The sequence below is a fragment of the Halichoerus grypus genome, chromosome 2 (assembly GCF_964656455.1).
Source record: "Halichoerus grypus chromosome 2, mHalGry1.hap1.1, whole genome shotgun sequence".
NCBI classification, from domain to species: domain Eukaryota; kingdom Metazoa; phylum Chordata; class Mammalia; order Carnivora; family Phocidae; genus Halichoerus; species Halichoerus grypus.
This window is the reverse complement of record NC_135713.1, coordinates 60098459-60111230: the sequence shown is the minus strand read 5'-3', so window position 1 is coordinate 60111230 and position 12772 is coordinate 60098459. Positions and strand designations below refer to the sequence as shown.

At 40.9% G+C, this 12772-nt stretch overlaps 1 protein-coding gene across 1 annotated transcript; it reads right to left on the bottom strand.

Annotated features, from left to right (window-relative positions):
* Positions 1-2256: 2256 nt before the first annotated feature.
* Positions 2257-12154, bottom strand: SMIM23 (small integral membrane protein 23). The gene is made up of 4 exons (XM_036120350.1): positions 12065-12154; positions 2986-3037; positions 2722-2789; positions 2257-2469 (listed from the first exon to the last, which is right to left on the bottom strand). Exons 1-4 carry the CDS (start codon positions 12152-12154, stop codon positions 2257-2259), a joined length of 423 nt encoding a protein of 140 aa, XP_035976243.1.
* Positions 12155-12772: the final 618 nt, after the last annotated feature.

The window sequence follows — 12772 nt, the reverse complement described above, 5'->3', positions numbered from 1 at the left end:
AAGGTAAGCTCCCAGATTCTTGCGACCGGGCTCCTGGAGCACCTCGGTGGATACCTTGGGTTCTTAAATACCTTCCTGTTCCAGTCTCCAGGATCCCAAGTTATGGTATGCTCCTGATTTCCATGAGATTCTGGCTCCCGTGTTGTGCCACAATAAACCCTCATTGCCTGAGCCGTGCTGAGTGGCTTGCTGTTCTTATGGGCTCACAAGCCAACATACCAAAAGTGACCACCATCAGTGGGCGGCAACCCCACACCAGCACGGGCTGTTTCTATCAAGCCCTGTGTGTGGGTGTGTGGGGCTGATGCCTGAGAGCTTTCAGGGTGTGACTCCTTTGCTCAAAGGCTCTGCTAATAACCACAGGGGTGGTTTCAATCCTCAAGGATCTAGGCTCCATTTTTTTTTAATTCATGTATCCTCCAATTTTATATACATATGTGTTTTATAAAAAATATTTACAACTATATCATATATATAAAAGAAAACATATAAATATATATAATATGTAAACATAAACATATACATAGATATATATTACAGGTACAATACAATTGCAACTTAGATAGGAGTTAGAGGCTGAAGTGTGGGTTCGGCTAAATGTGTATATAGTCAAAATTCTGCCTGGGAACCCTCTAAATACCAGTAGAGCCCATGTACATGATTTTGGGTATGTTATTATAGCCTTTAGAGTAATAGTAAAAATAAATGCAAAGAAATATCATTATCAGACCTTCCTACAGAACACTTGCTGAAATAGCTGCAAAGGAGAAAAACAGATTCTGGTCCCCACCCCCTGACATATACTCGAAGCGGCAAAACTGTGACTGTAACTTGCAAAGACTTTTTCCTTCCCAAGTGGCAATTGAATAATTCCTCCCAGCAAACAGAATTTCTGTGCCATTCCCTGTCAGTCAGATTTTCTATGAGATGATTTGAATTGGACCCCCTTGACTTTCCACAGATTTGAGGTGGTTCTAACAGTTGGCATGTATATAATAGCTCCACTAAAATTGGAAAACAAAACATCTTAGAAAGGGGCGAATGGTCCAAAAAAGTGAGGCAGATATAATTCCCACCATGGACAACTAAACGCTGAACTTCCTGGAAGTCAAGGGAAAATCCTAGATAAGAATTATCATTGTTTAATCAAAATAAGTTAATCAAAAGAGAGGGTTTTCTCTTAGCACTGTTTAAAAAAAAATTAAGTCACTCATAATTTCATCATAGTGATATTCTTATTTTGCTTGTATACACTGTATTCCTGTGCTTCTCTGCGGGCAAAATAATGGGTAATTTTCTTTTAAAAATATTTGAATAGGCAAAACAATCATGTAGTCTGAAAATAAAAGAGTGTGAAAAGTTTCTCTTTCATCCTGGTCGTACATTCGCCCACTTTCAACTTCCCCAATCTGCCCCCCCCCACCATTTTGTATCCTTCTAGCGTTTTCTTGCACATTCAATAACATCGTCATCATCAACAACAACGAAATATAGATTCTTGTCCCATGCTCTTCTTACGCCTTGATTTCTCTCATTTAACAACCTTTTTCTGTGAACACTTCTCTATCAGTAGGAAAGCGTCCTCATTCTCTTTCATAGCTACAGGGTATCCACTGTTCGGCGCACCTCTACTAACTGAAACTGGGCCCTACTGGTCCTTTGTTTTGCTATGTGAATTTGAATGCTATCACCAATTGCCCTGCACGGGGGTTTTGGCAATTTATGCTCTCAGCAGCAGTGTCTGAGAGTTGAGTTGCCCCATAACATCTATACACTCCAGAACCAGAGTCTTGCTAAGTTCCAGGGAGGAAGGAAAAGGAATGGAAGAAAGGAAGGAAGGAAGAACTGTTTTATCAGGCACCTACTCTATGCACATACACGTCTGGTCCTCACTGTAATGCTCTGAGGCAAATTGGCATCCCTGATTTTTACTGATGAGGCAGTTTTGTCTCTGAGAGGTTAGGGAATTTGCACCATATCTCAGGTAAGTGGGCGAGGGTCCTGACCCGGAGGTTGGCTTGGTTCCAATGTGCCAGAGTTCTGGTGGGCTGGAGGATATCTCAGCAGAGCCTTGGGGTCGTCCTGACAGTGTTCATGAACCAGCAAGGTTCTTAGTGTCCCAACTATTTTATTTTCTTGCCTGCTTTGACATTCAAGTGTCACAGCTCAGCCCTTATTAAGGAGCCCCTGGCATCCCTCCCCCCGCCCCACCCCCCGCTTCCGCTTGGCGTCCTCCCCAGGTTCCAGCCCTGGCCCTCACAGGTGAATTTTGAAGTTGGAGCAGGGATCCTCCGGGTGCCCCTCTCCCAGAAGAGCATCTAACCACTCCTCCAGGTCCCGGACCAGCTGCTCCAGCTCTTGCACCTCTTTCTCTAGCTTCTCCAAGAAAACATGCAAGTTTTCCTTCAACCAGGTCCTGATGACCTTTATTGGCTCTTCTGCGGGTTCATTGGTCTGGTATTCAAATCCCTGAAAGGCAGACGTCAAAGTTGCATCTTGAGCTTTTTCACGTAGGACCCCCTTGCCACTGGTTTCAAAAAGTTTTCTGAGCCTTTGCATACGCTATTCCTTCTCTCTGGAGTGCCCATCCCCACCTTCTCCACCTGGCCAGCTCCTACTTATCCTTCAAGATCCAGCTCGCCCATGACACCTCTGGGAAGCCTTCCCAGATTTCCTCAGTCAAACTTGACATCCCCTCAGCACCTTTTTTGAATATGTTACCTGGGAAGCCACAGGATTCTGGGGATAGTTACATTCTCTGATCCTTTCTGACACTTCCCAACTTCTTCCTGAAACAGGCACAAACATCACCTCTTAACAAGGGCAAATGAGCAGTCATTGAAATGAACATGGTTGGTCATCCCAGTGGGTGAAGGGGGAGAAGGCAAGTTTTGGAGGCCCCATTGACATGCAGCCATCTCCAGAATACCCCTCCTGACTCCGGGTGGACTCGGCTCCTCCTTTCTCAGCTTCCAGAATGCTCACCTGATATTCCTGTGCCCACGTACAGCACCAAGATCAGCAATGCCAACAGCGTCTGGTGGCAAGAAGAGGAGGAAGGAAAGTGACTCACTGGGGGGCAGGCATCCCTGCTGCCCTCACAGAGCGGTGCTATAAGATCGTTTTTAGAGTTTAACTTTTTTCCAGTTATCTATGGCATGCATGCTTACTACAAAACCCCCAAACATTGCAGAAGTAGGTAACATGGCAGCTCGGTGACATTCCACTGGAGTTTTCCCTCCCTTCTCTCTGCTGAGAAGGCCCACTTCTGTTCTCATTCCTTGCCTCGCTTTTACATTTTTGCTCTAAATCATCTTTAAAAGGAATCAACTTTATTGTGGTATAATTCACAGACAATAAAATGCACACATTTTAAATGTACAGTTTGATGAGTTTTGACATGTCTACACCTGTGGACTACCATCCCAGTCAAGAGAAAGAATATTTCCATCATCCCGGAAAGTTCCCTATACCCTTTTACAGTCTGTTCCCTCCTTACCCTCACCCTGCCAGAGGGATCCACTAATCTGCTTTGTCACTATGGAGTAATTTTGCCTGGTCTATAACTGCATAAATGGAACTTCATAGTCTTTTGTGGTTAGCTACTTTTGCTCAACATAATGCTTCTGAGTTGCCTCCATGTTTGTGTGTTCAGTGTTATTGATGAGTAATATATTGTATGAATATGGTACAATTTATCTCTTTACCTACTGACGGACTTTGGGCTGTTTCTAGTTTCTGATGATCATGAATAAAACTGCTATGAACACCTGGATACAACTGTTTGGGTGGACACATGTTCTCATTCTGCTTGGGTTAGCACCCAGAAATGCAGATGCTGGGTCATATGGCAGGTGCATGTTTAATTTGATAAGAAACCACCAACCTGTTTTCAAGGGGTTTGAACCAATTTACATTTCTACCAGCAACCTGAGAATGTTAGTTGCTCCACGTTCCTATTGGCAAAATTCTTTTAGGCATTCTATTGGTTGTGTAGTGGTACCTCGATCTAGTTTTTATATGCACTTCCCCAATGATGAATGATGTTGTCTTAGTCCGTTTGCACTGCTATAACAAAGTACCACAGACCAGGTGGCTTATAAACAACAGAAATTTATTTCTTACTGTTCCGGGGGCTGGAAGTTTGGGACCAGGAGGCCAGCATGGTCAGGTTCTGGTGAGGGCGATCTTCTGGGTTCCATCCATTTCCATTGTATCGTTACATGGTGGAGAGCAGAGAGAGCTCTTTGGGGTCTTTTTTTTTTTTTAAATCAGGGCACTACTCCAATTCATGAGGGTTCCACTCTCATGAATCATCTCCTGAAGACCCCCAACTCCTAAAACCAGCACTTTGGGAGTTAGGATTTCAACATATGAATTTAGGGGGGACATAAGCATTCAATCCATAGCAGATGTTGAGCATCTTTTCATGTGCTTACTGATCATAATTCACATATCTTACTTTGTGGGCGTGTCTATTAAAAACCCAGTTCATTTTTTTTATTGGGCAATTTGTCTTCTTATTAAGTTTTAGTAGTTCTTTATTTATTTTGGATATACATTCTTTGTCAGATGTTTGTATTGTGACTGTTTTCTCCAGGTCTGTGGCTTGCCTCTTCATTTTACCAGGGTGTTTGAAAGTTAAAAGGTTTCAAGTTTTATGAAGTTCAAATCATCAAACATATTCCCTTTATGGTTATGCCTTTTGTGTGCAATCTAAAAAATTTTGTCTAACTCAGGGTTGTGAAGATTTTTCTCCTCTGTTTTCTTCCTGGCATTTTATTGTTTTAATTTTCCAGTTAGGTAGATAGTCCATTTCGAATTAATTTTTGTATATGCCGTGAAGAAGGGGTCAAGATTCTTTTCCTCATATGAATGTCCAGTTCTAGAATTATTTGTTTAAAAAGCCTAATTATTCATTGGATTGCATTGCTCTCTGTCAAAAAATATGCCCACCAAATTTATGTGGGTCTGCTTCTGGATTCCATTCTGTTTCACTGATCTATATATCAATTTTTATGTCAGTGCTAAATCTGTATTAGTTTGTTGGAGCTGCTATAACAGAATACCACAGATTGGGCAGCTTAAACAAAAATTAACATTAACTATTAATAAAAATTAACAGTCATGGAAACTGGAAGTCCAAGATCAAGATGTGAGGCAGGGTTGGTTTCTGGTGAAACCTCTCTCCCTGGCTTCTGGAAGGCTGCCTTCTCCCTGTGTCCTCACACGGCCTTTTCTCTGTGCCTCCCTGGTATCTCTCTTCTTATAAGGACATCAGTGCTATTGGAGTAGAGCCCCACCCTTTATGACCTCATTTAACCTTAATTATTTCCAAGTACAGTTGGGGCTTCCACATGTGAATTTTGGAGGACACAGTTCAATCCGTAACAGCTCTCTCCACCGTCACTATGCTGTTCCATTCCTTTCTCTATCTATCTTATGTCAATGCCACACTATCTAGATGACCATACAGCTTTTTAAATTTTTTTTAAAATTTAATTTTATTATGTTATGTTAGTCACCATTCATTACATCATTAGTTTTTGATGTAGTGTTCCATGATTCATTGTTTGCGTATAACACCCAGTGCTCCATTCAATACGTGCCCTCCTTAATATCCATCACTGGGGTAACCCATCCCCCCACCCCTTCCCTTCTAAAACTCTCAGTTTGTTTCTCAGAGTCCATAGTCTCTCATGGTTCGTCTCCCCCTCCGATTCCCCCCCTCCATTTTTCCCTCTCAACTATCTTTTTTTTTTTTTTAACATATAATGTATTATTTGTTTCAGAGGTACAGGTCTGTGATTCATCAGTCTTACACAATTCACAGCACTCACCATAGCACATACCCTCCCCAATGTCTATCACCCAGCCACCCCATCCCTCCCACCCCACAACACTCCAGCAACCCTCAGTTTGTTTCCTGAGATTAAGAATTCCTCATATTCAGTGAGATCATATGATACTTGTTTTTCTCTGATTGACTTATTTCGCTTGGCTTAATACCCTCCATTTCCATCCACGTCGTTGCAAATGGCAAGATTTCATTTTTTTGATGGCTGCATAATATTCCATTGTATATATATACCACATCTTCTTTATCCATTCATCTGTTGATGGACATCTTGGCTCTTTCCATAGTTTGGCTATTGTGGACATTGCTGCTATAAACATCGGGGTGCACGTAGCCCTTCGGATCACTACATTTGTATCTTTGGGGTAAATACCCAGTAGTGCAATTGCTGGGTCGTAGGGTAGCTCTATTTTCAACTTTTTGAGGAACCTCCATACTGTTTTCCAGAGTGGCTGCACCAGCTTGCATTCCCACCAATAATGTAGGAGGGTTCCCCTTTCTCTGCATCCCCGCCAACATCTGTCATTTCCTGACTTGTTAATTTTAGCCATTCTGACTGGTGTGAGGTGGTATCTCATTGAGGTTTTGATTTGGATTTCCCTGATGCTGAGTGATGTTGAGCACTTTTTTATGTGTCTGTTGGCCATTTGGATGTCTTCTTTGCAGAAATATCTGTTCATGTCTTCTGCCCATTTCTCGATTGGATTATTTGTTCTTTGGGTGTTGAGTTTGATAAGTTCTTTACAGATTTTGGATACTAGCCCTTTATCTGATATGTCATTTGCAAATATCTTCTCCCATTCTGTCAGTTGTCTTTTGGTTTTGTTGACTGTTTCCTTTGTTGTGCAAAAGCTTTTTATCTTGATGAAGTCCCAATAGTTCATTTTTGCCCTTGCTTTCCTTGCCTTTGGCGATGTTTCTAGGAAGAAGTTGCTGCGGCTGAGGTCGAAGAGGTTGCTGCCTGTGTTCTCCTTTAGGATTTGGATGGACTCCTGTCTCACATTTAGGTCTTTCTCCATTTTGAGTCTATTTTTGTATGTGGTGTAAGGAAATGGTCCAGTTTCATTCTTCTGCATGTGGCTGTCCAATTTTCCCAAAACCATTTGTTGAAGAGACTGTCTTTTTTCCATTGGACATTCTTTCCTGCTTTGTGGAAGATTCGTTGACCATACAGTTGAGGGTTCATTTCTGGGCTCTCTATTCTGTTCCATTGATCTATGTGTCTGTTTTTGTGCCAGTACCATACTGTCTTGATGATGACAGCTTTGTAATAGAGCTTAAAGTCCAGAATTGTGATGCTGCCAGCTTTGCTTTTCTTTTTCAACATTCCTCTGGCTATGCGGGGTCTTTTCTGGTTCCATACAAATTTTAGGATTATTTATTCCATTTCTTTGAAAAAAGTTGATGGTATTTTGATAGGGATTGCATTGAATGTGTAGATTGCTCTAGGTAGCATTGACATCTTCACAATATTTGTTCTTCCAATCCATGAGCATGGAACGTTTTTCCATTTCTTTGTGTCTTCCTCAATTTCTTTCATGAGTATTTTTATAGTTTTCTGAGTACAGATTCTTTGCCTCTTTGGTTAGATTTATTCCTAGGTATCTTATGGTTTGGGGTGCAATTGTAAATGGGATCGACTCCTTAATTTCTCTTCCTTCTGTCTTGTTGTTGGTGTATAGAAATGCAACTGATTTCTGTGCATTGATTTTATATCCTGCCACTTTACTGAATTCCTGTATGAGTTCTAGCAATTTTGGGGTCGAGTCTTTTGGGTTTTCCACATAAAGTATCATATCATCTGCAAAGAGGGAGAGATTGACTTCTTCTTTGCTGATTCGGATGCCTTTTATTTATTTTTGTTGTCTAATTGCTGTGGCTAGGACTTCTAGTACTATGTTGAATAGCAGTGGTGATAGTGGACATCCCTGCCGTGTTCCTGACCTTAGGGGGAAAGCTCTCAGTTTTTCCCCATTGAGAATGATATTCGCTGTGGATTTTTCATAGATGGCTTTTATGATATTGAGGTATATACCCTCTATCCCTACACTCTGAAGAGTTTTAATCAAGAAAGGATGCTGTACTTTGTCAAATGCTTTTTCTGCATCTTGAGAGGATCATATGGTTCTTGTTCTTTCTTTTATTAATGATTGTATCACATTGATTGATTTGCGGATGTTGAATGAAACTTGCAGCCCAGGAATAAATCCCACTTGGTCGTGGTGAATAATCCTTTTAATGTACTGTTGGATCCTATTGGCTAGTGTTTTGGTGAGAATTTTTGCATCCATGTTCATCAGGGATATTGGTCTGTAATTCTCATTTTTGTTGGGGTCTTTGCTTTGTCTGGTTTTGGGATCAAGGTAATGTTGGCCTCATAAAATGAGTTTGGAAATTTTCCTTCCATTTCTATTTTTTGGAACAGTTTCAGAAGAATAGGTATTAATTCTTCTTGAAATGTTTGGTAGAATTCCCCTGGGAAGCCATCTGGCCCTGGGCTCTTGTTTGTTGGGAGATTTTTGATTACTGCTTCAATTTCCTTAGTGGTTATGGGTCTGTTCAGGTTTTCTATTTCTTCTTGGTTCAGTTTTGGTAGTTTATACGTCTCTAGGAATGCATCCATTTCTTCCAGATTATCTAATTTGCTGGCATATAGTTGCTCATAATGTTCTTACAATTGTTTATTTTTTTGGTGTTGGTTGTGATCTCTCCTCTTTCATTCATGATTTTATTTATTTGGGTCGTTTCTCTTTTCTTTTTGATAAGTCTGGACAGGGGTTTATCAATCTTATTAATTCTTTTAAAGAACCAGCTCCTAGTTTCATTGATGTGTTCTACCATTCTTTTGGTTTCTATTTCATTGATTTCTGCTCTGATCTTTATTATTTCTCTTCTCCTGCTGGGTTTAGGCTTTATTTGCTGTTCTTTCTCCAGCTCCTTTAGGTGTAGGGTTAGGCTGTGTATTTGAGACCTTTCTTGTTTCTTGAGAAAGGTTTGTATTGCTATATACTTTCCTCTTAGGACCGCCTTTGCTGCATCACAAAGATTTTGAACAGTTGTGTTTTCATTTTCATTTGTTTCCATGAATTTTTTTTAATTCGTCTTTAATTTCCTGGTTGACCCATTCATTCTTTAGTAGGATGCTCTTAAGCCTCCATGTATTTGAGTTCTTTCTGACTTTCCTCTTGTGATTGAGTTCTAGTTTCAAAGCATTGTGGTCCAAAAATATGCAGGGAATGATCCCAATCTTTTGGTACCAGTTGAGACCTGATTTGTGACCTAAGATGTGATCTATTCTGGAGAATGTTCCATGGGCACTAGAGAAGAATGTGTATTCTGTTGCTTTGGGATGGAATGTTCTGAATATGTCTGTGAAGTCCATTTGGTCCAGTGTGTCATTTAAAGCCTTTATTTCCTTGTTGATCTTTTGCTTAGATGATCTGTCCATTTCAGTGAGGGGGGTGTTAAAGTCCCCTACTATTATTGTATTGTTGTCGATGTGTTTCTTTGATTTTGTTATTAATTGGCTTATATAATTGGCTGCTCCCATGTTAGGGGCATAGATATTTACAATTGTTAGATCTTCTTGTTGGACAGACCCTTTAAGTATGATATAGTGTCCTTCCTCATCTCTTATTATAGTCTTTGGTTTAAAATCTAATTTGTCTAATATAAGGATGGCCACCCCAGCTTTCTTTTGATGTCCATTAGCATGGTAAATGGTTTTCCACCCCCCCACTTTCAATTTCTCTCCTATAAGTTGCTCCAATATACCTTCTTCCCCTCTCTCTCTTTCTTCTTCTTCTGGGATTCCAATTATTCTAATATTGTTTCATCTTATGGTATCACTTATCTCTCAAATTCTGCCCTTGTGATCCAGTAGTTGTTTATCTCTCTTTTTCTCAGCTTCTTTATTCTCCATCATTTGGTCTTCTATATCACTAATTCTTTCTTCTGCCTCATTTATCCTAGCCGTTAGAGCCCCCATTTTTGATCGCATCTCATTAATAGCCTTTTTGATTTCGACTTGGTTAGATTTTAGTTCTTTTATTTCTCTAGAAATGGATTCTCTAGTATCTTCTATGCTTTTTTCAAGTCCAGCTAGTATCTTTATAATCATCATTCTAAACTCTAGTTCCAACATCTTACTAATATCTGTACTGATTAGGTCCCTGGCAGTTGGTACTGCCTCTTGTTCTTTTTTTTGAGGTGAGTTTTCCATCTTGTCATTTTATCCAGAGAAGAACAGATGAATGAGAGAACAAAATGCTAACAGGGTAACAACGACCCCAGAAAAATATACACTAAACAAATCAGAAGAGACCCGAAACCAGGAGGAAAAGAAAGGGAAAGAAAGAAAGAAAGAAAGAAAGAATATGATCAAATATGATCAGGCTGGTGAATAGATCAGTGTCACACCCTACATTTTGGGCATATTTTGGTCTGTTAGAAGACACTGCCTCCCAAAATTTTAAAGAAAGAAAAACTTGTATATGTATAAAAGTAAGGGTAAATACAATGAAGGGATGGAATATGACTGTAAAGATGAAAATTATAAAAGGAATTGATGAGAAGTTGGTTGAAAAAAGAAAGAAAAATTTTTAAAAAATGGGGAGAGAATGTGATCAGGCAGGAGACTAGAACAAAGCCATACACTAGAGATTTAGGGTATATTTTGGTCTGTTAGAAGAATCTGTATCCCAAAATTTTAAAGAGAGAACAACTTATATATATATACAAAAAATAAGGTTAACTACAATGAAGGGATAGAATATGACTCTAAAAATGAAAAATAAAAAAGATTTTTAAAAAAGGGATTGATAAAATGTTGGTTGAAAAAGAGAAAAAGAAAAATTAAAAAAAAAGAAAAAGAAAAAAAGAAAATTAAAAAAATTAACTTTGAAAAACTAAAGAATCATGGTAAAAAAGCCATGGATTCTATGTGCACTATTCCCCTAGCGCTGGAGTTCTGCCGTTCTCATTGATCGGTAAACTTGGTCTCGGCTGGCTGTTCTTGCTGATCTTCTGGGGGAGGGGCCTGTTGCCGTGGTTCCCAAATGTCTTTGTCGGAGGCGGACTTGCCCCACCCTTGCCTGGTCGGGCTAAGTAATCTGCTCGGGTTTGCTCTCGGGAGCTTTTGTTCCCTGCAAGCTTTCCGTACAGCTTTGGAGGCCGAGAGTGAAAATGGCGGCCTCCCAATCTCCAACCTGGAGGAGCCAAGAACTTGGGGCCCCGCTCCTCAGTGCGCCCCCAGAGAAAAGCCATCAGTCACTCCTGTCTCCCCGGTCTCTGGCCGCACTCCGTGCTCACCCGGCCAGTGATGGAGCGTTTCTCTCTCTGGCACCCGACCCCATGTGGAGTCTCCAAACCCAGCAGATCCCTGCAGTGCGCTCCCGTGCTGCTCCTCCTGGGGGAGGAAGGGGAGTCTCCCTGGACCTGCCGCTTGTTGGGTCCCTGCTGGAGGAGCAGTGGCCCGACTGTGCCCCGGATCACGGTTTATGGCAGCCCCGAGCTGAGAGCCCACTCCTTGGCTCCGTCTCTGCAGCCGGCTTCCCCGCTCTGATACCTGGGAGCTCTGCCACACTCAGGCACCCCTGGTCTTTCTATGACCCCGAGGGTGCTGAGACCACACTGTCTCATGAGGGTTCCACCCCCTGCTTAGCCACTGGAGCGACATCCATCAGCGGAGCCGACTTCTAAAAGTTCCGAATTTGTGCTCCGCGGCCCTATCACTTGCCAGAAGCGGCCGATGGAGGCCCCCTCCCCCGCCGTCTATCCTCCCAAATATCGCCTCCGATTCACTTCTCTCACGTCCTACCTTCCAGAAAGTGGTCCCTTTTCTGTTCAGAGAGTTGTTGCTATTCTTTTCTTTGATCTCCTGTTGAGTTTGTAGGTGTTCAGAATGATTTGATCCCTATCCAGCTGAATTCCCGGGACCAGACGAAATCCAGGTCTCCTACTCCTCCGCCATCTTGCTCCTCCTCCATACAGCTTCATTGTAACATTTGAAATCAGATAGTGTGAGTTTTTAAACTTTGTTCCTTTCAAATTTGTTCTGATTACCCTAGATCCTTTGCATTTTCACATATATATGTATATATCAACCTTTTCAGTTTCTATAAAAAAAACCCTGTTGGGATTTTGATTAGTATTACATTGAAACTGTGGTTCAATTTGGTGAGAAAGAATGTCTCTAAAATATCATACCTTGTAATCCGTGATCATGGTGAATCTCTCCATTACACTGTCTTTGGTTATTTTTAGCAATGTTTCATCATTTTCAAGTGTAGAGGCCATGCTCATCTTTCTGAAGTATTTTATGGATTTTGATGCTATTGTAAATAGTATCGTTTTTAAATTTTCATTTTCCAATTGTTCGTTGCTAGTCTATAGAAACATAATTGATTTTGTGTCTTATGACTTAATTCTTTCTTTTTTATCTGATAGAGTTTAGGATTTTGTATATAAAAAATCATGCTGTCTGGGAAGAAGTTTTACTTCATCCTTTCTACTCTTTTTCTTTCAAAAAATCTTTAGCTTTTTTGCTTGCCTTGTATATTAACTAGAATCACTAGTAAAATACCAATAGAAGCGGCAAAAGCAAACATCCTCATCTTGTGCTGTATCTTAGGGGGACGTGGTGTTGAGTGGAGGTAGTTGTAGCTTTTTCCTTGTTGTCCTTTCTCAGTTTGAAGACATTTCCTTCTGTTTCTACTGTTCTGAGAATTTTACCAAGAATGAACGCTGAATTAGTGAAATGCACTTCCTGTATCCACTGAGAGACTTGAGTGCTGCCCTTTTTTGCCTGAGCCTGCGGCAGATTGCATGGATTGACTTGAATACCTAACCAACCTGGTTCCTTCAGGAAGCCGTTTGTTCATGATGCATTCACCTTTTTCTATATTGCTGGGTTTG

Bases quoted from the DNA above. Each gene is read 5' to 3' on its own strand.
- SMIM23 (XM_036120350.1), bottom strand. From the start codon at position 12,154: ATGGCCTCTACACTTGAAAATGATGAAACATTGCTAAAAATAACCAAA. The intron at 3,038-12,064 runs GTATGATATTTT...TCTTGCCACCAG, and splicing joins CCATGATCACGGATTACAAG to ACGCTGTTGGCATTGCTGAT. The intron at 2,790-2,985 runs GTGAGCATTCTG...TGCCTGTTTCAG, and splicing joins CGTGGGCACAGGAATATCAG to GAAGAAGTTGGGAAGTGTCA.